Genomic DNA, 25,459 nt, shown 5'->3' with positions numbered 1-25,459 from the left:
TTTTGCCCCACCTCCAATTTCCAAATTGGAGGTTCCACCTCCAATTTGCAGAAAAGGCTGATGTTAGGGTTAATGACCATAGTTGCAGGCAGGACTTTCAAGCATGCCCCTTTACCTCCCCAGTGGGCAGCATTCAGCAGGGGTGATGGTGTATATGGCCTCAGGGGGGCATGGTCCGCAGCTATTTACATATCAATGCATGTTATTTACATGTAAACACAGGGTCTGCAGGTGAGTCATTTGTACATGGCAAAAGGGCAGAGCTGGGCAGCATTAGTAACAGAACTTCATACTTAGATACCGGGACACAGCAAGGGACTAAAACTTCCTGGGACGAGGGAATTTAAAGTGGTTGTAAACCCTTACAGACCACTTTAACCTACAGGTAAAGCCTAGATTAAGGCTTACCTGTAGGTGCTTGAAATATCTCCTAGACCTACGCAGTCTAGGAGATATTTGCAAACCGCCGTACGGCGATTTCTTCTGCGCAAGCGCCAGAGTTGGAAGGGTTATGCTGTGCCGTTTCTAGCTCAGGTCATGCCGTGACTGACAGCTCCCGCGCGCATGCGCAGGAGTGACGTCATGCGATTCTGGCCAGTCACAGAGTCGGAGTTCGTGGCCCCGGAAGGAAGAGGGGTGAAGAATGGACGCTCGCTGCTAGCGAGGAAGGCAGGGACATCGCGGGCTTTTCCTGCAGGTAAGTGTCACATAATGGGCTACTATGCGATGCATAGTAGCCCATTATGCTTTACCTTTGCAGGGAAACAGACACCCTATAGAATTTAGCAATGTCAACTAATTAGTGAGTAAATTTAGATGTATTTCCAGCCTTAGTGAACTAAGGCCCTAGGTGACCCCTACGGTTTTGTATCCTGTGCCTTTTTTTTATATACTATTTCTAGCCCCTACCATACCTATACTCACCTTGCTTGCATTTCCCACTGCCCTGTAAAAGCCTTTGTGAAACACCCAATGCTTCTAGGTACGGACCACCTCCAAGATTCAGTGCTCAGGCCTTTGCAGTCAATTGCCAGACCCAAAGATTCTGAGATGAGGGAGGGGTTGATGTAATCCACCCTGTGTAAACTCGAACATTTTCCAGCCTGAAGCTTACACAGGGTTTGACTCCTGGCTTGTACCAAGGACCAGGGTGGCGGGGGGGGGTAAAAGAAATACAGAGTCTCACAATATAATTTCCAGGGAATCCTAATTACCACAGCTACTTCCCAATGTATTGTCTTTGAAATAAAATCAAACCGAGACATGGCTTTAGTGAGAGTTTTAATGGTACAAAATGATTAACAGCTACAATTTAGGCATTTCCCGGTAACTGGGTTTTAGGGCTACTTTAGAGTATGCGCCATCACACTGGTTCATATACAGAGCACTTGTTGTCTCAGAGGAGGTGGCAACTTTAAGGCCTAACACAATACTCCCAGGAATGCAGTCGTATCAGCTTATGTAGAACCACAGCCAGCACTATTTAACTGATAGGATACATTCTCATATTGTTCTAGCCCACAAAATGACACCATCACAAGGTTTAGGGAACAGGTGCTCTTTTACATAACTAAATATTACATTTGCCACTGTAAAACATTAAATTATAAGAGTGCCGTCAACATCAAAATCTTCTGCTTCCACATCAGTGGGCTGCTGAGGAAGGTAAACCCAGGCTTCTGCGCATCCTCCTTGTGGCAGCCATTTTGGGCCACATGTTGGAAGTGTCTGAGAGAAGAAGTGAGTTGTTGCCTGCATGCGACCAATCAGCTTTCCATTGTTTGTGGGGCAGGTTAGTAAATTAAAGACAAGCTGACTGGTTGCTGTAGACAACCCAGATAATATTCGAGAAACTTAGATAGATACATGAGGCCCCTTTATTTCTTGCATGTAAACTTGTGTACGTTTTCCTGCAAATATAGAACACATAAGCACTTATAAATATAACACTGGATTATGAACCTACATGATGAGGACCATCTGGATTTGTACCCTAGAGTCAATTACAGTGAAAGGGTTACAATTATTGCGACTCAACATATTAGTCACTATAGAATGAAGCTCAATCCTAAATCCTCTGGGGATCTTGAGTTCTTTTGCTGCTAGCTATTAGATCTACTAAATTAGTGCCTCTTACTGAGACTGAGCTCCATTTGTTGACAGACAGTCCACAACCCCCAGAATATGGCCACAAAGCAGGAGAGGAGTCTGTTGTAAACGGATCCCACACCATGGCCGTCACTAGGAGTGGGCAGCTGGTAAACCAAGGGAGCCTAATCCTGTTAACAGGTAATTCTTTAACAGGTCTGATGTGTTTTGGATTACCATTAAGGGATATGGAGGACCTCAGAGTCCCCAGAGGGTTTAAAACTGTTTTATAGACCTACAAAATGTTGGTAGGACCTGATATTATTACTGCAGGGTGTAAAGCCAAAATCCACAGATGCAAGTAAATCATGTGGTGAGCTGTGTTGTATATGGGCTGGAATGTGTTGAATGGTCCTCTACTGCATAACAACCTATCCTATATAAAAAGGTATTTAACAGTGTATAAAAGACTTACCAACAACTTATAAATGGATATATTCTGATAATTTCCTCCAGCTCAATATCAAAGACTGAAAATTACTTTCTCTTCTGTTTAAGCATTCTATTTAACGATAGTAAAAGGTCTATGCATTACAATTTAAAGAAGTTGTTTGTGTGAAGCCTACATGAGACTTAGTTAGGTGTTGCCACCATATTGCTTGCCTGTAACAATGGTTCTGCCGCTGCTCAAATGGTCTTATTAGCAATACATAGGAGTTGACAAATTGTGCTCACAGGTACACTCTGCACACTGTAAAAACAAAGGCAGTGCAGGGTGACAAACCCCTCCCCACTGCCACAAGCAGGAATCTGAAGAACCCCAGTGTGGAAAACAATTTTTAAATACAACCACCAAAAAATTAACATTTTCTGTTTGTGGGTGATTTTAAGATGATAAATCTATAGCGTCCTTCCTAACATCTTTAGTTGAGTACAAATTTTCTGATAGTCTCAGCACATGCCGAGCAAAAAAAAAAAAAAAAAAAAAAAGAAAAGAAAAGAAAAAAAAAAAAGTAGAAATCAAAGTTTTTCTTTCATTTACTTGCTTCCAGTGAAACGGTTTCTTGGTTTTGGTGTAAGCAATCCCTAAATTATTACCATGGTACAGAACTCAATGGGAGAGATTTACTAAAACTGCTGCACCCAGAATCTGGTGCAGCTGTACCTAGTAACCAATCAGCTTCCAGGTTTAAGTCCTCATGCACACGGACGTTTACAGCTGCTTTTTTGAGCTTTTTTTGCAGCTTAAAAAGGCCTGTCTATGTTAGTCTATGGCTTCATGCCCACCTAGGCGTTTTTGAGCTGCAAATGGCATAGGCGTTTTTAAGCTGTAAAAAAAACCCAGGACCAGTGGGTTCTGAAAGACGTTTTTCAGCTGTAAAAACGCTCTAACGCTGAAAAACGCTGAAAAACGCTGAAAAACGTCATTCACCAACGTTTTTTAGCGTTTTTGATCCATTGAAAAAAAAAAAAAAAAAATTTGAAAAAAAAAAAAAAAACGCTCAAAAACGCCAATGCGGAAAAACGCTCAAAAACGCTAAAAACCGCTAAAAAACGCTATTGCAAAAACGCTGAAAAAAGTTTAAAAAAATCACTGCAAAGATACTGGCGTTTTCATAATGTTTTTTTAACAGCCTGTGTGCATGAGGGCTTATTGTCAAAGCTTATTTGAATAAGCTGAAATTAGAAGCTGATTGGTTACTAGGCACAGCTGCACCAGATTTGGTGTGCTCCAGTTTTAGTAAATCTCCCCCATTTCCTCCTTAGAGTTTAGTAATTAGCGATCTCAGCTGCTTGGTTGCCGTTTTAACAACATAAACAACACTAAACGTACAAAGTATTATTTGACTAAAGTCTGGTTCACACTGGTGCAACATACGCGCCAACTTTAGGAGCACATGTTGCACGACGAGTACAAATCAATGGTTCCCTATGAGAGCCTTCTTACCTAGTCTGACTTTGAAAAAGGTTCCTGCACTCCTTTGGTCTAACTTCAGCCCAGTCAATATCATTGAAGTCGGATCCTTGTCCTAACCATCCGACTTATGACATCAGACATGGTAATTACAGCAGCAGCAAAATAAATTTGTCACACTGGGATTGTTTTGATTGGTCAAAAAGGACAAGTCGGACTATCTCAAAGTCAGAGCAAAATCGTATCCTGTTCATTCAAGTCGAATGGAAGGAGACCCAATATCGCAGGGCAAAGTAGGATCGACAGTTGTACAACAGTCGTGTTGTACCAGTGTGAACCTGGCCTAAAAGAGTAGTTGATGCTTGGAACAGACAGTGAGTCAGTAAACAGCAGGTGAATTTATAAACAATTGGGAAAAACAAAATCTTTTATCAAAAAGGTTAAAAAAAAAAAAAAAAATCTGTTCTAAAAAAGGGGGTCGAGACCTCTTGGTCTTTTTCTGCCATCACTCCTCTAAGTTTCTATGTTCTCTATAAAAAACCTGGAAAGTTCTATTAACTGCACATTAACTGGACACTCTTGTCAAAAAGGTATCATATACCTGGTTCAAGGGACAACTTAGAAATAAAAGTTTATAGCCTTAGGCATGGACGTTGGGCTCCTCCTTTAGTTATGGGGGAAAATACAAAACTGAGAAGCCCAGATTCTGCTTTTGCTTGCAGTTCTTGGCTCATTAAGCCAAGACAATAAAAAATACAGCAGTTCAAACATACATAGAAGCATCTTACTATGTGGCCGCATTGTGATACCCAATTTCCCCAAAAGGCTGAATCTACATATGAACTTTTGTAAATGACCAAATGCAGCATACTATGAGGTGTATTGCAACTTCAGACTTTTCTGAAAACCTTACAAGTTCCTTGTGAGGTGATTCTGCCTTCTTTGTGAGTTGTTTCAAGCTGCATTCTCATAGTAAGGGGAGAAAAGTAATTCTATTATAAATACATGCCCATGTACTCAAGTCTTAGGGTACACTCACACCATATGTGGTAGGACTGCGTTGGGTAGCTATTTCCAGTGCAGTAGGACCGCAGGACGAGGCAAAATGCCACGTCTCTCTATCTGCCCAGTTCACATAATTTGCATTGCAGTGGTGTGCGACGGTGAAAATATGTACTGCGTGCAGTACTTTTTTTAGCACAGTAAAGTGCAAGGCAATCCACTGCCTTGTACATGCGGCCAGCGAAAAAAAAAAAAAGGAACAGTGGGCTGTGCCAAGATCAGCGCATCATCACTGCTGATATTGGCCAGACCGCACATCAGCCGGTGTGAACATACCCTTATTACTACAATTAAAGTCCAGGAGCTGTGAAAGGAATGGACCCTCTCTGATATTACACACATTTTCCATAAAGGGAGGGATGTCCAAATGTCCCCTTTAAAAGCAACTGATTTTTGCAAATGTATTTTGACACATATTTGCAATAAGTAAGTGCACTTACACTTTTGGGGGCTTAATTATTTACAGCACATATCAAAGCACATCACACAGCAGAAAAACTCATTTGGATTTGGCCAGTCTACACATGCCCAAAGCCCAAAAGCATGTTGTGAATACATCTTTCTGCTACAGTAAGATATTGGTTACAGGGTGACTTTTTTGACATCATCATCATGAAAATTGCTTGGTTTGACAAAGATCCCACCTTCTCATACATGCGCAGGTGGGCAGGAGCAAGAACATGGTGTAGAATCCAAGGTTTTGGGGCATTAAAAGGATGGCCAATTCTAAACCAACTTTTCTACTATTTGGATATGCTTAGGCAGCATAAACTTAAACTCATTAAGCCCACAAAAGTAGATTATAAGTGCTCTTGTTCTTTATTATTATTTTTTTATTATTCTAACTCTCTATCCAAACATTAATGTTTAGTTTTGATAGTTATAAAGGGCCTAATTTATTAGGCAGATCATATAGACATTAGCACACCAAGCACCTTCCAATGAAGTCTTCCGTAAGCTTTTTGACTAGCCCATTTTTACCAGCACCTGTGCCAATTAGCCAAAAAAAAAAATAGACATCTTTGTCATAAGCAGTAGATATGATCCTCAAAAGATGGATATCCTAGCATTGAAGGCTCTTCAGGATCTTCTAGCATTACAAATTCACATTTTACATTAAGACACAAACAACCTAAAAAAAAAAAAAAAAAACAGACATAAAAAGAGGAAATTGGGCAGATTTCCAGCTCGGAGACAGGCAGAGGAGTGATGAGGATAGTATAGATTGTGTTAAGGTAATACTCTGCCCTTGAGCTCATAATGCAAGGACAAGTCAGTGAGGGATTGTGCAGTGTTCTGTTCAGGCCCACAGCCTGAATTAACGTTCTTCTTAAAGAGCGTTAAGAATCCTCAGTTTAACTAGGTGCTGTTATTCATGTTACAGGGAGACGATCCCAGCGGATTCCGATAAAGGATATGCTACATTTGATTATAATCTTCACATACTACAATGGTGGTATACATCATTATATAAACAGAGGGCAGTGCATGGGTACTGTACTAAACCCGAAGAGGTAATGGATTCTATCAGGCATGAGATGCTCACGTTCAGTACAGATCACTAGGATGTAATACCTGGATTATGTAAAGATGCATTTTATATATGATGCTAAATCTTTCCAATGAGCTACCATTGTTGTAAAACCTTCTCTGTATCAAATCCCAAATATTTTTGTGGCAATACTGAGATGGAATCTGAAAAAGATATACTTGCTACCGATTTTTTTTTTTTTTTTTAAGTCTCCATGATACAGTCCCTAAAATGGTTTACCAGTGGACTACTTTTTCACCACGTGGAGGTGGGACTGGATGAATGCTCAACCTTCTGCAGGCTGAAGGTATTCATGGATTTTCTCACTTTGAAAGTTAGTGGGTTGTTATTTGTAGATCCAGAGCTCCTGTATGTGGCAAAGGCCAATGTATTTACTCTCCATCAAAGGGATGTGTAAATTTATAGGTTGGGTGGCTTCACCTAATGTCATGGAAAGCACTTCAAACTTCATCCACGCAACTACTACCAGCTCCGTTCAGTGACCAGCTTCATCTAATGACAAGGAAAAGACAGCAAATGTAATCCGCACAAAGTTACTTCAAGCACTGTTGTTGTCATCCAGACAGTGACATCAAGCAAAAACTCTGGTGGCGTCATTCGGTCATAGACATCAAGCAACGCTGGTGGCCTGCAACCTTAGAGCACTGCTGGCCTCACCAAGACACCCGAAATTGGTGAATTACTCCAAGCTAGGGAGGGCACAGACAGCCTTATCCATCCAATGACAATGAGTGCTTCTGATCATCACCTAAACAGTAAGAGTGAAAGCTCTGTATGATTCAGATGACAACAGCAAGTGAACTGCTAGCTTGATCCAAACACAAGCTGCAGAATCTCTGTTGTATTCATCCAGGTTTGGACAGAAAAATCTTTGCTGGCCTGAATCAGATCATTTTTTTTCTCCCCAGGGAAAGCGGTGTTTCTGGCTCTGCAGAGAAGTATCAGGAAACAAGTTATTCTCTGTTGGGTAAATCAGGATCTTCACATTATGGACTGGTGCTCTGAACCTACAAGATGGCTAAAAAAAAGAAAAAAAAGGTTTCCCCCGGTTTGAAAGATGGGTGAAAGGAAGAGGGTGCTTTGAGTCATGCTTAACATGGTGCAAAGTTCGAATGCACAAATGTGACAGAAACACATCTTCACAGGGTCACAGGTTCAATTCCACATCATGCTCCATCAATAGGAACTGGCAGATGGAAGGGTCAGCCTCTTTCCAATGTATATACTAAAAATATATACAAGATAATAAATTAGTTACACAATAAGAATAACTTAAACACATCAGCATTTAATATCAATGACTTGTTTCATAACTAGTATGCTTTTGCCTTACTAAAAAGCACCTTTGCAGTGTGATAAAAACAACATGAAAAAATAGTCTAAGTTCTATATGTTCATATCTCTGTGGTACATGTTTTTTTAAATACTCTACATTTTTGGTGCGTATTTCACAATCAATGGAAAAGCACCAAAAAACACACCACACTTTAAAGGTGCATTTTTTAAAGCCACAATTCAGTTTTTTCCCAGATGACCAGGGATGAAAACATATGCAAAAAGCATATGTGTGGTTTTACATTTTAAGACAACGCTTTAAAACACTAACAATGCACCAGTGTGAACTGGCCCTAACTGAAGCAAGAATGTACTCAATCTCTAAATCTCAATCTCTCAAATCACAAGAGACTTGGAAGACCTATTAAAACTAAAAACGTTATTTCATTATGATCATCCAAAAATAAAATATCATACCAGTCAGTCTGATAAAGTATTGAAAGCGTAAACCATAGTTATATAGTTAATCTGGAAAAAAAAAAAAAAAAAAAAAAGACACAAGTCCATCCAGTTCAACCAACATAGAAAAAAAAACAAAAAAAAAAAAACACACACACACACACCCACCTTCATATATACGATACTATCCACAGTTGATCCAGACAAAGGCAGAAAAAACCCAATAAAGCATGACCCAATGTGCTCTAGCAGGGGGGAAAAATTCCTTACAGGCCCCCCCAAGAAGCAATCGAATATTCCCTGGATCAACTTTACCTATAAATGTTAGTACCCAGTTATATTATGTAAAGAATCTAGGCCTTTTTTAAAACTATCTACTGAACCAAAACCAGCTCTTGAGGGAGTCTATTCCACATTTTCACAGCTCTTTCTGTGAAGAAGCCTTTCCTTATTCAGAGAGTGCCCCCTTGGCCTCTGTGATGACCTTAAGGTGAAGAACTCAACACCAAGTTCACTATATGGACCCCTTATGTATATGTACATGTTGATCATATCCCCCCCCTAATCTCAAGAGAGAATAAATTCAGTTCCTCTTATCTGTCCTCATAGCTGAGCTCCTCCATGCCTCTTATCAGTTTGGTTGCCCTTCTCTGCACTCTCCAGTTCCCAAATATCCTTTTTGTGAACTGGTGCCCAAAACTGAACTGCATATTCCAGGTGAGGTCTTGCTAATGATTTGTACAGGGGCAAAATGATATATCTCTCTCTGGAGTCCATACCTCTCTTAATACAAGAAATAATTTTGCTTGCTTTGGAAACTACAGCTTGGCATGTCATGCCTTTATTAGGCTTATGATCTACCAGAACACCTAGATCCTTCTCCACCATGGATTCTCCCAGTTGTACCCCCCCTCCCCCCCCCCAATATGTATGATGCATGCATATTCTTAGCCCCCAAGTGCATAACTTTACATTTATCAACATTAAAGTGATATTAACCACTTCAGCACCGGAAGATTTGGCTGCTCAATGACCAGAGCACTTTTTTGCGACGCGGCACTGCGTTGCTTTAACCGACAATTGCACGGTCGCGTGACTCTGTACCCAAACAAAATTGACGTCCTTATTTTTCCCCACAAATAAAGTTTTCTTTTGGTGGTATTTGATCATCTCTGATGATCAAATACCACCATTAGGGGGGCTGCTGCATACAGAAGATTTTTTAGTTAATGCTAATGCTTAATAATAAAAAACTTTCTTCCTTTAGAACCACTTTAAACGTCATTTGCCACATAGTTGCCCTATTAAACAGTGCATTGAGGTCTGCTTGAAAGTTGGAGAAATCCTCTAAGGACATTATTCCACTGCATAGCTTGGTGTCATCTGCAAAGACTGAAAGGGTCCTAACACTGAACCTTGGGGTACACCACCGATAACCTTAGGCCAGTCAGAGGATGAATCATTAACCACTACTCTGAATCTGAATTTGGTCTTTTAGCCAGTTTTCTATCCAATTACAATCTGATTTTTCCAAGCCTGTAGACTTTACCTTACACATTAGCTGTGTGTGGGGAACTGTGTCAAATGCTTTTGCAAAATCCAAGTATACCACATCCACAGCCACCCTTGTGTCTAAGGTTTTACTTACCTCCTCATAAAAAGAAATCAGATTTGTCTGACAACTTCTGTCTTTCACGAATCCCTGCCGTCAGTTGCTTAATGTCTATTTCTAGCAAGAACCCGTCTATGTGGTCTTTTACTAAACTCTCCAGTATCTTCTCAACTGTAGACGTTAAACTAACAAGTCTATAGTTACTTGATTTGTTTTCTCAAACACAGTTATCTGCCCTGCCAAGTTCACCTCTGAACTGCCATGTTATGGATATGAGGGGAGGAGGAGGTGTTATGTAGTCTTTTACACACTCCTGTCCTAGGGTGACAATGCTGCTCCATAGATTCAGACCATTAGCAGTGTCTATCATACTAGGACAGCAAGTATGTTACTGGCAGGATCATTGAGTTAAAGTAAAGGGAAAAAAAAAGAAAACTACCCACTTAAAGAAATGGCAAGCTGCAATATATTAGATTTTTGGTTTTAAATAGATTTTAAGAAATAGATTTACCAATGAATTATATGACTGTCCGTGACCACACGACAGTCAATGATCACATTATTATCAGTAGCTCTAAGTGATGGTTTCAATATAAAAGAAAATTATACTACAGCCTCTTGCACATAGCAAGTACTGAATTCCACTATTCTTTTCCTAACTGTATAACTGTATTGGTACAAGAATATTCTTCTGATCAACTATTTAGAGCAAAAAGAGCATAACTTCTTTCAATTTTATCAACAAAGCTAAAAGGTAATAATACTCCACCATTTCAGAGAATAATGGCAAAGGTTACACAAAGTGAGAATCCCAACTGTACACTTCTACAAATGTTACTACTAAAACTAAATGAACGGAAGGGTAAGCTAGTACATAAGACATAACATCTTTATTGTATAATTTTAAATTTAAGCTTAGACAGTTTATCATTCTTTATGGTTACTGATCACCCAACAGGGATGAACATAGGGTAGAAATTATGTATGTATGAATCAATAGGAGGTTTAAACCACTAGCCAACATAAACTTCACTGAAAACACCACACTGGCCCAGCACAATGATCTGTCTTCCGCTGTGTCCACCATAGATTGTGTCGCTGTGCGGCCCCTAGTATGCGCAGGGGGTGCAAGAATGGAAGGACCCCATATGACATCCTTTTAAGAAAATGGTGCTCCTGTCCGACCATATTATAATTATAGGCCAGGCAGGAGGTGGTTCAATAACATTTACACTGCGCATGAATGGTAACCTAAAAACACATTATGAATCAGTGTTTCCTATACAAATATAGTAATAATCTTAACACTATTTATTCATTTATTATTGGCATGCTATGGCCAGTATTGGCAGACATTTGTTCACCTTAGTACTGCTTCGCTATCCATCTAAGACTATGAAAAAATACAAAAGCAGCTTGAAGTAGGTCAGAAGGAAATCAACTGCAGGTCAAATGCACCCGCAATGAGTGATCTCAGAAATACTTCACACTGATGTCAAAAACTGCATTTGCCTATCGATGAAAGCCTAAAGCTCTTTGACACAGATATTTAGAACACAATTCAGTCTCTCGGACTTACCCCAGGCCCAGAGCCAGAATATGAGAGATGAATAAAGAAGGGATAAAAACTTTCAGGAACTCTGCAGAGAAAATGCCCCCTTTCTTCATAGCGCCAGTCTTTCTCATGCTCAAAGACACTGAGCGCTTGGGGTGGCGGAAATTAAATTCCCTAATAGAGAAATAGGAGAAAAAAAAAAACAAATCATTACAAGAACCTCAGGCATAACTATAGTGCCATTATTAAGGGGTTAAAAGGCAGAATAATGTGTGCACGTTTTATATCAATTAAAAATGTATTGTTTAACCACATCCCACCCGGCCTATAGCAGAATGACGGCCAGGCGGAGGATCAGTTATCCTGACTGGGCTTCATATAATGTTCAGCAAGATAATTAGCTCACACACGCCCCAGAGGGCGTGCAGCATGGCGATTGGTAGTGCAGTGTGCCGCTCGGACACACCGCATCTCCGATCTTGGTAAAGAGCCTCTGACGTAGGCTCTTTACCATGTCATGTGTTCAATCACAGCTGGTCATGTCGTAACCAGGAAAGGCTGTTTATCCGCTTTTCCTGTATTCACGCTGACAGGGTGCTGACAGGGGGGGGTCTGTGCTGATAATCAGCGCATTGATTATCAGTGCAGACCCATCAAAGATGTCCACCAGGGATGCCAACCAGTGCCCACCAGGGATGCCAGTGCCATCTATCAGTGCCCATCATTGGCGTCTAACAGCACTGCATATCAGTGCCGCCTCATCAGTGCCCGTCAGTGAAGGAGAAAACTTATTCACAAAAGTTTATAACCGAAACAGAGAAAAACTTTTTTTTTTTTTTTTTTTTAATTTTGTCTTTTTTTTTTTTTTTATTTGTTTAACAACAAATAAACAACCCTGTGGTGGTTAAATACCACCAAAAGAAACCATTATTTGTGGGGAAAAAAAAAAATGATAAAAAAGTTTCATATGGGTCCAGTGTCGCATGACCGCGCAATTGTCATACAAAATGCGACAGTGCTGAAAGATGAAAATTGGCCTGGGCAGGAAGGGGGTGAAAGTGCCCTCTATTGAAAGTGGTTAAAAATCAACAATGGTCAACTTTTTCTTTTTTTTTTTTTCAAATTTGCTGATTTTTTTGTCTTTAGACTGAATAGAAAATAACATTCATTGCTAGTCCCAAAAATTAAATATATTACTTCAGCATTAGTATTTTTAGTATTGACAAAGTTTTTGTTGAAAAAGTTGAAATGTAAAAATAGCTCTAGTATACAGGTGTGGGAGATTTCCTAAAGTTTAACTGCACACCAATATCACTGCCCCCCCCCAACTGCAGAGTTGCTAGTTAAAAACGTTTCTGTCCAGGCCCCCCCCCCCACACTAACCCGGAGCCGACCAATTAGAATGCTCCAAAATGTCCCTCCTGACAGGGTACATTTTGGAAATTCAGCTGTGGGGATTTCTAAGCCCTGGACACCTGACGCGGCTATACCGGGGCTCAGAACAGGAGATCGGCGCGATCCAGGTCAGCAGGACTGGGGCGGTGGTCCTATGCAAGTTCACCTTACAGATTTTTCTATAAAAGGTGAACTTACCCTTTAACTGCTTCCACTTGCCTGTCAGCGTTAACTTACACTGAGCATGCATTTACAGAACCGCTCTGAGCCTTGATGATTTGACTCTCACACGCAAGAGTGACATTATTGCGGCCCAGCCAGTCAAGTGGTCAAAGAGTCCGTACCTGGAAGAAAGACTCGGAGAAGATGGAAGCACCTGTGATAGCCGAGAGTAAAAAAGGTCTACCATAATGTGCTAATATGCTGAGCATACTAGTACAATATGGCATAACGCCTTGTTCACAGGGGTGTACTATAGAACATACCTGTGTGAGGGCAGTGTTTGCCCACACAGGGATGCACGAGTGTTCCCTGAATCCCCCTGTAGGCAATCCTTGTCAGGTCAACTGGATTGCTGTGGCTGCACAGACACAGGCTGGTCCTCAATTTGGGCAGTGTGCGTTTGGGGCCGTGCACTCGCACGACTGTCAAATTGGGAGCAGCGCCTGTGTCTGTGCAGCCACTGCATTTGAACTGACATGAACAGGACTACCTACAAGGGGATGTACAGAACACCTGAAGCATCTACTTGTGGGCAAACATGGCTCGTGTGGAGGAGACCTTTATCTCCTGGAAGACCTTTTTTAAAGAAAAGGCCTAATTCAGCTTTAAGACCGCTCTCTCAACAACTCACAAATTCTAGAGCACATGTTCATTTTAACCTCCACAGAAATGTTAGATTTAGCTAAAACCGAATCATACATTAACCACTTCCCACCCAGGCCAATTCTGACATTTCTCTCCTACATGTAAAATTCATCTTTTTTTGCTAGAAAATTACATAGCACCCCCAAACATTGTCTATGTTTTTTTAGCAAAGACCCTAGAGAATGCAATTGCGGTCGTTGCAACTTTTTATCTTGCACAGTATTTGAGCAGCAATTTTTTCGAACACGTTTCATGCTTTAAAAAAAACAAAACAAAACATTAAAGTTAGCCCAATTTTTTGCATAATGTGAAAGATGAAGTTACGCCGAGTAAATAGATACCCAACATGTCATGCTTCAAAATTGCACACGCTCATGGGATGGCGCCAAACTTTGGTACTTAAAAATCCCCATAGGCGACGCCTTAAAATTTTTTACTGCTTACATGCTTTGAGTTACAGAGGAGGTCCAGGGCTAGAATTATTGCTCTAGCTCTAATGTTCGCGGCGATACCTCACATGTGTGGTTTGAACACAGTTTTCATATGTGGGCGGGACTTACGTATGCGTTCACTTCTGCATGCGAGCTCACGGGGACAGGGGTGCTTTAAAACATTTTTTTGTTGTTGTTGTTAATTTTACATTGATTATTTTAGTTTGACACTTTTAAAAAATCACTTTTATTCCTATTACAAGGAATGTAAACATCACTTGTAATAGGAATATGGCATGATCGGTCCTCTTTCCAGTGAGATATGAGGTCAATAAGACCCCACATCTCACCTCTAGGCTGGGAAGCCTGAAATCAAAAAAATTAAATAAAACTATCTCAGCTTCCCAGCCGAGGCGGCGCCATTCGTTTGAATGCAGAGGCCGGGCGTGACGTCATAACATCGCGCCCGGCCTCCGAACAATCATAGAGACTCCGGCGACCATCTGGTCCACCAGAAATCTCTATGGTAACCATCCGGGGCCGGCGGATCCGTTCTCCGACTCACCGATGGAAGCGGTGAGTCGGTAGAAGCACCAGAGGGCGGCGAACAAGGAACAACAATCAAGCGGCGGAACAGCCGCTATGATCGTTCTTATGGTGTAAGGAATGGCCGGCTGAAAAAGCTGATATCTGAATGATGTCTGTAGCTGCAGGCATAATTCAGATGTAGCCCCGCAAAGTCAAGGACGTCATATGACGTACCTTGGGTGGTAAGAGGTCAATATAGCCATATTTTTTTAAAGTGGAACTTCACTCTCTCAAACATTGTGGATCGTTTAATCCTTATGCTTTCAGCATTAGCAAATAGATAGGAAAGCAGATCATATTTGCTGGTTTTAAACCTTTTTTCATATTTCTTCAGTTACTTCCTGATTCTGTGCCTAGGCAAATGATGTCATACATCCCGGGAGTCTGAGAACTGTCATCAAACAAAAGAATGAGATGACATCACAAATCTGTAAAAAAAATTAAAATAAAAAAACACAACTTACTTGGGAGGAATATTTTCAGGTCTACTTGACCAGTCAGATACCCAGTCTGCACTTTTCTTTAGAGCTTCCTCTTCTTTTTCTACATCTTCATCTTCTTCCTCGGACTAAAAAAAAAAAAATTGTTGGAAATAAATAGGTCAGAGAGCAAACAGAATCCTAGAGATCTGCTCAGAAGTCCAAACAAGGACATTTAGTATAATATGCAATTTTAGATACAATGAGGGGAATGTATCAAAACTGGAGTAGACAGAATCTAGAGGAGCTCTGAATGGCAACCAATCAGCTTCTATCTATATCAAAAAGCTATAAGCCAATTGGTTGCCATACACAGCTGCTCCAGATTAGGTGTTGGTTCCCCGAGTTTGATAAATTTCCCTCAATGTGTTGATTATCAGGACACAAATTATTTCAGAAAACTCTTGACTGATTGACCTATGCTTACAGCTTATGACTCTTTACAGTCCTCAACCAACTTGGCTTCGGGTCTTGCGTACAATCCAGCAGTTCAGCTATGGTGCCAAACTTACAGATCTGAACAGATTTATCTGTACTCATGCTTGGCCAACCATCCAAAAACTGGACTGCCTTATGCCTAGTACACACGAGCCAAATGTCGGGAGACATTGGTCGGTTCAATAAAAACCGGCTGACAGTCGACCCATGTGTATGTTCTGGCGGGGGGGGAGCGCCCCCTTGACAGAACACAACAGTGCAGTGGGGGAGATTGCAGTACCAACGTTGAATGAAAAAAAAAAAAACCCGTTAGTGTGTACCAGCCTTTAGTCAGGTTGGGTTGACAATTCTAACAAAATAAAACTAGTCAGCTTATCAGGAGCACTATTTCCATAATGCCCTTAAAGACTGTGGTCACCCAGGAAGTTCGGGTGGAAGTCTAGAAATAATGGGTTAGGTTAGCACAGGAATATGCCATGTGCCTCAATACTGCGAATAGAAGAAAGGGCCGCACACCCTTGTAAATCAAAATCCTTTTTATTAGGACATCCCAAAACTACAAGAATCAGAATGCTGGGTAGACGGTAAAATTGGTAGATTGGTAATGACTAAGCGCGCGTGAAGTGCTGGAAACGCGTCTACCCATCATTCTGATTCTTGTAGTTTTGGGATGTCCTAATAAAAAGGATTTTGATTTACAAGGGTGTGCGGCCCTTTCTTCTATTTGCAGTATTGAGGCACATGGCATATTCCTGTGCTAACCTAACCCATCATTTCTAGACTTCCACCCGAACTTCCTGGGTGACCACAGTCTTTAAGGGCATTATGGAAATAGTGCTCCTCATTGTGTGCGGAGGCGAGCACCTACTGGATCATTAGGCTTCCTGGTCTCACCTGGAGTGGCAGGTTTTCTTGTTCCATTGCCTCTATACTGCACCAGAAGTTTCCCAACACCTCAGCTTAAATCAACTACTCCCTGTAGCATGTACATGGTCATTATTACTTACACCAGTATAAATGATTTATGCTTTTAAATAAATTAAAAGAACATCTATGCTGCTTACTTGCTATGGCTACTTGCATATTTCAGATTGTTGGAGTAGCCGTGAACTTGTTATGAGTGTCCCAGGGAGTACATGTACCACTGGATTACAACCACTGATGGAAGGACTTCTTAAATCAACCCAGGAAGACTTGTGCCATTTTTCAAAGTACAGGGCAGTAAACAGATATAAAAGTTAACCTGAGGCCAACACTCCTTTCATAGACCATGTGTAAGTAATATTTAGTTCCTAACAGTAGATAATATTCTTTTCCAATATCTGCATTATATATTCTACCTATTACTGGGTTTGTTTACTCTCACAATTCAGAAGAACATGTATTTGTTATATAAAGCCATTCGGGTAGGGCCTAGTATGATTTTCTGTGTTATTGTTTGCATGGCCCCTTTAGGTACAGGGACCAATGAAAATGGTTCAATGTCATATTGCAGAATGACACTGCGCTGTATAAATATATAATTTATTGTCGATTTAACCTATACTTGTGTTTTCCGCTTATGTTTAAAGTTCAAGGGACTGAGGACAGGGTGGGGGCAAGGAGAAGGAGGGTAAGTGAGGACAGGGTTGGGGATATGGGTTGAGGGCTGGGGTGGTTGGGATGCAGCTTCTCATGCAGGTGAATCCTCTGGAGCTGGGAGCCTGGAACCAGCGAAGCACTGCCGATATATCTTGTCCTGTCCCTTGCTACTGGGCATCTGGGACCGGGGGGGGGGGGCAGAGGTAGAGCAGACGGGATTCCAAAATTCTGTACACCAATGAGCTAGTCCAGTCATGCAGCTATTAAAAAAATAAAAATAAAATTCTCTGGGTCCCCTATGTTCAGTGGGTGGCAGGGGACAGAAACCAGACTATTTAACAACTTTTGAGTTTAGGAGGATTAATCCACAGCAGCGCTCCAGACTGGCCCCAGTGTACTGATATAGAAGAGGCCAGCCTTCAATGTAATTGTGTGGAACGCTGTTGTGTATTAATTCGCCTAAACCCAAAAGTGGTTACATAGTCCGCCTTCTGTCCCCTGGGACCAGTGTTAATTTTGGCAGCAAATTTCAATTTAGTTTAGTCTTAAGACTAATATGGCATTTTAGTTTTAGTCCCATTTTAGTTGACTAAAATCCTTTTAGACAACCAAAATCAAATGTGCACAGTACACAGCCCCCACAATACACAGCCCTCCACCCTCTGCACAATACACAGCCCCCCTGCACTCCCAGGAGACCCCCAGTCTCCTGGGAGTGCTGTCCCAGTCTCCTGGGAGTCCTGTCCCAGTCTCCAGCATAATCTAAAGTTCCTCCTGTGTCACTCTCATTGTAAATCAAAGTCTCTAAATACCTCAATAGTTCAGTTCTTTCACTGACCTGGTCATGTGACTGCTCTCCTCTGACGTTTCATGGATGGTCATGTGACCGCTCTCCTCCTCCAATCTAAAGCAACGCTGGGAGGAGAAGGAGAAGGAGGAGGAGAGCACCCGACAAGAACAGAGCAATTTCTATATTTAGAAGCTTCGTTTTACAATGAGAGTGACACAGGAGTGGTGGTGTAGAAGAAGGGGCTGGCAGTGATTTTTTCCCAACGTTAAGACTATGCTGTCCCAGGGCCAGGAGAGGCGGGGCAGCTGGCCTGACACCCCCCAATGTGTGGCACATGGGGCGCACCGCCCAATCCCCGCCCCCCTGTTGGGAAAAACAAATAATCGGCGTATAACAACACGTATGCACTGCGACCGTAGTTCATGAGGGGAAACGTCCCTCCTTGTCATTTTCGTCCTGTTTTTGTCAAGGAACGAAAACGGATTTGATTTTTGTCAGTGGATGAAAATGTGCTGTACTTTTAGTTTCGTTTTGCCACTGTAAAAATGCCACTGACGAAAATCTTTGATGAAAACGTTTTTGATGAGGAAATTAACACTGCCTGGGACCCACTGAACATGCAGACCCCCAGAAGCTTTTTTTTTTTTTTTTAAATGGCTGCACAACGGAGGATTAGCTCATTGGTGCACCTAATTTTGGAGTGCCCGCCCGCTCTACCTATAGCGCTTGCTTGCCTCTCTCCAAAGCACTAAATGTCATTTCTTTCTGCTATCTAGTTCCTCCGTTATCCGCATGAGATACTTCTGATGAGTTTTCCTGACATCAAGGAGGTAAAAAGGTGACATAGGAGGGATCTCCAGCACACAGCTGATGATTGACAACCTCAATGTGTGCTGTGTGAAAGTGTGTGTGTGTGTGTGTGTGTGTGTGTGTGTGTGTGTGTGTGTGTGTGTGTGGGGGGGGTATCCCTTCTCCCCAATCAGCTCTTGTGCAGTGTGTAACTGCAGCTCCCCACCCCCTGCTTTGTGAGTCTGTGAAAAATCCTTTTCATATCCGAGTTTTAAAAAGATGCACAGGAAACATTGCTGCAGATAAACATGTACAACTTATGTAGGAGGATTTGTTTAATCTCTGTCCATCACCTCAGGTTAGTCACTTTACTGAGTATATGTAAGGGTTTACAGCCACTTTAATGTGCATGTCAGAGTGAAATGGATAGAAAAAAAAAAAAAACATCTCTGCAGCACATACTCATGTTTTATTGTGTAAAAATTCTGCAAATTACAGAAAATACCTGTTAATCTGCCAGAAATCTAGTCCCAATAACTTCCTATCTGAGCCTGCAACATAGTGCTTTTGCTGCAATGAAATCCCAGCCAGCGTTGTCAGGCTTGCCTGCTAGACTACCCAATTCTAACACCTACGCCTTTCCATCCGCTCTATAAGCATGCATTGATTTTATTCACTGTAAAACAATCCTGCTGCCTTGACTCCCAGGGGCCGCTCTTGGGAGGTGTAGTTCTGGAGGCGTGCCTATGTCAATAGAAACTGAGCTCTGAACAGCTGCAAGGGTTTTACAAGCCTGGTACGGTCAAAGGGAGTAATAAGAGCTGCTTTTGCTACAGGAAAAGGCTAAAAGGAAACAGTATTCTGGGACATGTTCTAGTTTTATAATTCCTGGACAAACTGTTAAAAAAAAAAATAAAAAAATTATACGTTTAGATAAATGCTGCATGATGAAATGAATAGACACAGCTAGTGTACATCACATTGGTTCAGATTTGTGCCGTTATACCTTTGTGGGAAACCATCTGCATTCCTTGTTCATGCATAAAAACAATAAACAGGCTCTAGTTGCTGAATCATTGTGAAAAGGTTTTCTAGTCCTGGACAGAAAAACACTAGAGCAACAAGCTAAGAGGATTTCATCATGCTCTTGTTACCGCAATCCAGAAATCAAAATATAAATCTAATGGGATTGTTGACTGCAAAATGCAATGACCTTACATCAGATTAACCACTTAACTTCCGGTGGTATTTGATCACCACTGGGTTTCTTAATTTTTTGCGACATGAGCAAAAAAAGAAAAAAAAAAAAAAAAAAAAAAACACATCTTTTACAAAAAATATAACATTTTCTGCTATAAAACATATCCAATACATTTTAAAAACAAAAAAAAAATAAAAATATAATGTATTCTGCTACATGTCTTTGGTAGAAAAAAATCCCAATAAGTAGGTCATTTGGTTTGCATGAAAGTTATAGCGTCTGGTGTAGATACTGTAGCAGATCCTTAACCGCTTCCTGTCTACTGTACGTTTATAAACGTCCTCGGATGGAAAGAGTGAAATCTTGGTCATCGCTGCTCGAGATTTTTTTAAATTTTTTTTTAGGGCCGGCAACACCCAACAAAGCAAAAGTAATCCTAGCGGCTAACGAGCGGTAGAAGGGGGTCCAAGGCCATGCGAGCAGCACGGTAAAAATGTGACCGGTGGCATCTGGCTCTGGGCACACAGTGAGAGGAATGGATGTTGTTCCTCCCACTGCATGATGTCAGAAACCGGGAAGCAATGAGCATTTCATCACTTTTGGTTCTTTGCTTACCTCACTGTAAGGTATCACGCGAACGCCAGAGCGAGAGCAATTATTTTTGCACCAGACGTCCTGTGTAATGCTGGCCATACACTATACGAAAAATCGGCCGAAAAATCGTTCGTATGGACACTTCGTTCGTTTTTCGGCAAGTTAGTGGGTACAAATCGATAATCGTTTGTGACGTTTTTGTGGAAAAAAAACGAACGGCATGTTTGGAAAATTTCTGCCGAACGTACGATAAATTGCAAGGTTAATGTGTTTCCCGTCCGAACTGCCTGCACTAGGTATATGTAAAAAAACGAACACAAAATTATTTATTCATGTCCACTGAACAGATTATCGGACATTATATGATGGCACGATCGTTTGCGGTCACGGTCGAACGTTCGTTTTTCGAAAATGGGTTCGGCCGATTTTCTGTATAGTGTATGGCCAGCATAACTCTAGACTGGTAACCTGTAAAAGGCTTCTAAAGCGTTGCCTATGGAGATTTTTAGGTACCATAATTTTGCCCTCTTCCACGGATAGCGCAATTTTAAAGCATGACATGTTTGGGATCCATTTACTCGACGTAACATCATCTTTTATACTTTACCAAACAATTGGGTATTATATTGTGTTTTTGTGCATTAAAATTCAAAGTGTATTTTTTCCCCCAAAAAATTTGGAAAAACCGCTGCACAAATATCGTGTGACATAAAAATATGCAATGCCTACCATTTTACTCTCTAGGGTCTCTTCTATTTAATGTTTGGGGGGTTCTAAGTGGTTTTCTAGCAAAAAAAGGATGTTTTTTTACACGTAGGAGAGGAATGTCAGAATTGGCCTGGACTGGAAGTGGTTAAAGTGTCACTAAACCCACATCATAAAAAAAAAACCTATCAATAAATAGTGTATTACATGCTGTTCATACTCACTATGAGATTTGTTTTCTGCATTTTGCAAAAAAATTATTTTTGATCCTGCTCTACCTTCTCCTTCTGTCCGAGTCCCCAATTCAGCTAGGGATTTTGCAGCTGCACATGCTCAGTGTTTTCAGTGAGTATCTATGCTAAGCATTTCCTCCCTACAACATCTGAGCATCCCATGTGAGTCACACATGTGGGTGCATACACAGTGGTAAATGACACCTCACTCCCTCCCTTTTCCACTATGCGGGTGGGATATTACATGTAGATTAATGTAGGCTTCACCTCCCTCTTATTCTAAGACACAGGCTGGAGGGGTTTGACACAGCCTGTGACTGCCACCCCATGTTACTGCCAAAAAATAATAAAGATTTGATTTCAAATATAGATTTGTATGACAATTTAAAACAGTTTATTGAGATTATTTTTACTCTGTATTCCAAAGGCTGTTTTTTTTTTTTTTTTTTTGAACATGTGAGGAGCAGCAGAGGGCTAGAAGCTCCTCCTGCTTGCGTTTCCCTGCAGACAGGCCGGAAAAGAGCTGGGTCATGTGACCGCTGTATATTGATTAGGAAAAGGTAACTTTTTATTATTTTTATTAAAATAATTACAGTGCCAGCATTCATATAAAGAAAGAGAAGGGACAATGTAAATTAAACAGGGTGTGTTTAGTATCACTTTAAGTCCTGTAAGTTGCGAGGTGGAGCCACCATGGAACAGACTTGTTTTTCCAGCACATCCCACAGATGCTCGATTGGTTTGAGATGTGGAGAGTTTGGAGGCCAAGTCAACACCTCAAACTCATTGTTGTGTTCCCCACACCATTCTTGAACCATTTTTGCAGTGTGTAAGGGCACAATATCCTGATGAAAGAGACCACTGCCATCAGGGAATACCGTTTCCATGAAGGGGTGTACTTGATCAGCAACAAGGTTTGGGTAGGTGGAGCATGTCAAGCAACATCCATATGAATGGGAGGATCCAAGGATTCCCAGAAGAACAATACTCAAAACATCGCACTGCCTCCGCCGGCTTGCCTTTCTCCTATACTGTATTCTGGTGTCACCTCTTCCCCTGATAAGCGACACACACCCGAGCCTTCCACATCATGTAACTCAAACGTGTATTCATCATACCAGACCACCTACTTCCATTGCTCTGTGGTTCAGTTCTGATGCTCACATGCCCATTGTAGGTGCTTTTGGCTTTGGACACGGGTCAGCATTGGACCCTGACTGGTCTGCAGCTACGCAGCCCCTTACACAACAAACCAACTCCGATTCCCATTTGTTTCTGCTTTCAACACATCAACTTAGGGAACAACAGGTTTACATTCTGTCTAATATATCCCGAGTTTCAGATGCCATTGTAATAAGATAATCAATGTTATTCACTTAACCTGTCAGTTGTCATAAGGTTATGGCTGATTGGTGTAATATATATTATATATACACACACACCCGATTGTAAGATGCACATGTTAATATGCTATTTAGCATTAAGAAGTACACAAGGTTCATTGCAGCCTGGGGCTGAGTAAGTGTCACAGAACAGGTTCTTCTACTGTGTAAAAGTGGTCAATAATTAGAATGGCTTTGAAATATTTGGAGTCACCAATTTAATTACGCTTCTGAATTATGGAAGTGACTGTACTGGGTTTTACAGGGCAGGCCCTGCTCTCCGTCCCTGAACTTGGTCTATAAAAGCATTAGGAGCTGAAATCCATTATCCCTAATTATTTTTAATATGGTTTATACTTGAATCAGGACTGAGTCCTGATTCAAGTATAAATCATCCATCAAACCAAGATGAGTTTCTAGTTGATCTTATAAATCAGATACAATAATTTGTTGTCTGTGTCTTCCCTGCTTTATAATGAGAGTCAATGAAAGCTGTGCTGTCAGTGCCCTCCCATATCTATGACATTTTGATCAGGAGGACTGGCCACACAAAGGCTTCTCAATTCTTTCACACGTCTACGACTACTACTTAGAACAATAATGATGCAGGGTCCTTTGCCCTTTGGAAATTGTACTGGGCTTACACCATATGGCCAGATAAAATACGAACACAGCTTACAAAACTTCTGTTAACCCCTTGGCACCGACCTCCCAGCCCTTTAAGAGTTCGAAAAGCCAGGAGGTAGGGGTGGCATTTGGGTCATGTGACTGCTCTGATTGGCTGTCACATGATCGGAAAGCTCCCGATTGCAAGTATGCATTGGGTGCTTACCGATCCCCGCCAGCTACTGTGCTGGTAGCGTGCAAGGAGCGCGCTCTCAACACGGTAAGTTGTTTACACTGGAGCACATATATGCAGCCACTCGGAGTTAAAGGCTCTACCCGCCGAGAGGCCACATACATGCATTCTGTGGGCGCCAAGAGGTTAAAGGCCAACTGCAGCAAAAACCTCTCATTTCATTTTGAATGCGGTGGGAAGGGAAAAAGCCTCTTAAATAGGGTACACACTATAAGTAAATTGGACCAGCGATCGTCTGGTTTTCCTCAATTGTTTGCAGCTGGTCGAACCCAAGGGTGCTACTGATTGGACGAAAAATCTCGTACAACAAAAGAAATTTTTTGTTTTGACATAGGAACGATCATGAGCAGTCTTTTGTATCTGATTTATCTTGTATGAAAACAGTACACATTAAAACGAAAATGACTTCTGTTCACGTATGAGAAAAATTTTGGAGCTTGTCCCTTTTGAAACTTTCATTCAGAAGGTCAGAATCAGCTGTCGAAAGTTGTGTACACACCATCAGAAAATTGTACAATTGTTCCTCATACAAAAATGTTCGCCCGATTTTCTTATAGTCTGTACCCTACTTAAAAACAAACATGTCATATTTACCTCCACTGTGCAGCTCGTTTTGCACAGAGTGGCCCCGATCATCCTCTTCTGGGGTCCCCCGGCGGCTCTCGCGGCTCCTCCATGCATCAGATAATCCCGAGGAGAAGCGCTCTCCCGAGGGGGTTACCTTGCAGGCGTGCTCCTGAGTCCAGCATTTGCGTCCACACACATGAATGCCGGACTCGGCCCCGTCCCCCGCATCATTGGATTTGATTGACAGCAGTGGGAGCCAATGGCTGTGCTGCTATCAATCTATCCAATCAAGAGGCAAGACCCTGTGGAGAGAGGGACAGCGCGTCCCCGAAGAGATGAAGGGGCTCAGGTAAGTAAAACGGGGGGGTTGACTGCCAGGTGTTTTTTCACAAGGGTTTGCAACCCCTTTAAGTTTTTTTACTGCCATATGTGTAGCTACTGCTTTAATGTAACAATAAATGCAAAAGTGATCTCGCGAATCTGCCACCGAGACCACTTATATCTAAAACCAGACCGTTCACTGAAGAAGAGGATACCGGGGTTATGGCATCTAGCTGCTGCCATAACATTAATATCCTGCTTCAAAGTTCCGATGTATATCGGCATTAGCCGGGCCGAGAGTGGTTAATGAATTCATTAGGTAATTTTAGCCATAAACGCAAGAGCCTCAGTATAAACACAACAAACACCACTGTTCCTGTTGTTCGCTTGTGAAAACCTACAAACAAACTAGATACATATAATCGTCCAGCTCAGTGAGCATTGATGTCACAGCAGACAAAAATAACTGCCTTCAGGTATTAAAGGGCCAGCTTATGCAAACTGCTTTCAGAGAATTGCAACACATTACAGTTCTGCTGCAAAGTAATGTAAAGGAGCAACACCAGCCAGGACCTAACCCAGTAAACATCTCAGAAATAGCTCAGCCTCCTGTAATTCTCCTTCACACACACCTAAGTGTACTGCTGGTAGATTTTTATTAATTATGGAGTTCATTTCTGGACGCAAACCTGAGACCGATTCTCGAACACGATCCAGATAA

General features: G+C 41.5%; 1 protein-coding gene across 3 annotated transcripts in view; it reads right to left on the bottom strand.

Moving 5' to 3' along the window:
• Positions 1–1,268: 1,268 nt before the first annotated feature.
• Positions 1,269–25,459, bottom strand: part of BNIP3L (BCL2 interacting protein 3 like) — a 65,007-nt gene continuing 40,816 nt past the window's right edge. For all 3 annotated transcript variants that reach the window (XM_073622245.1, XM_073622243.1, XM_073622244.1), the window contains exons 4-6: positions 15,264–15,367; positions 11,543–11,692; positions 1,269–7,842 (exon numbers count right to left, since the gene is read on the bottom strand). In XM_073622245.1, the coding sequence (XP_073478346.1) occupies positions 7,794–7,842; positions 11,543–11,692; positions 15,264–15,367 (303 nt within the window). In that variant the 3' untranslated portion in view covers positions 1,269–7,793. The remainder of the gene's footprint in view (positions 7,843–11,542; positions 11,693–15,263; positions 15,368–25,459) is intronic.

This window comes from Aquarana catesbeiana, linkage group LG03 (genome assembly GCF_042186555.1).
Source record: "Aquarana catesbeiana isolate 2022-GZ linkage group LG03, ASM4218655v1, whole genome shotgun sequence".
Taxonomy (NCBI): Eukaryota; Metazoa; Chordata; class Amphibia; order Anura; family Ranidae; genus Aquarana; species Aquarana catesbeiana.
This window is presented reverse-complemented; position numbering and strand designations above follow the sequence as displayed.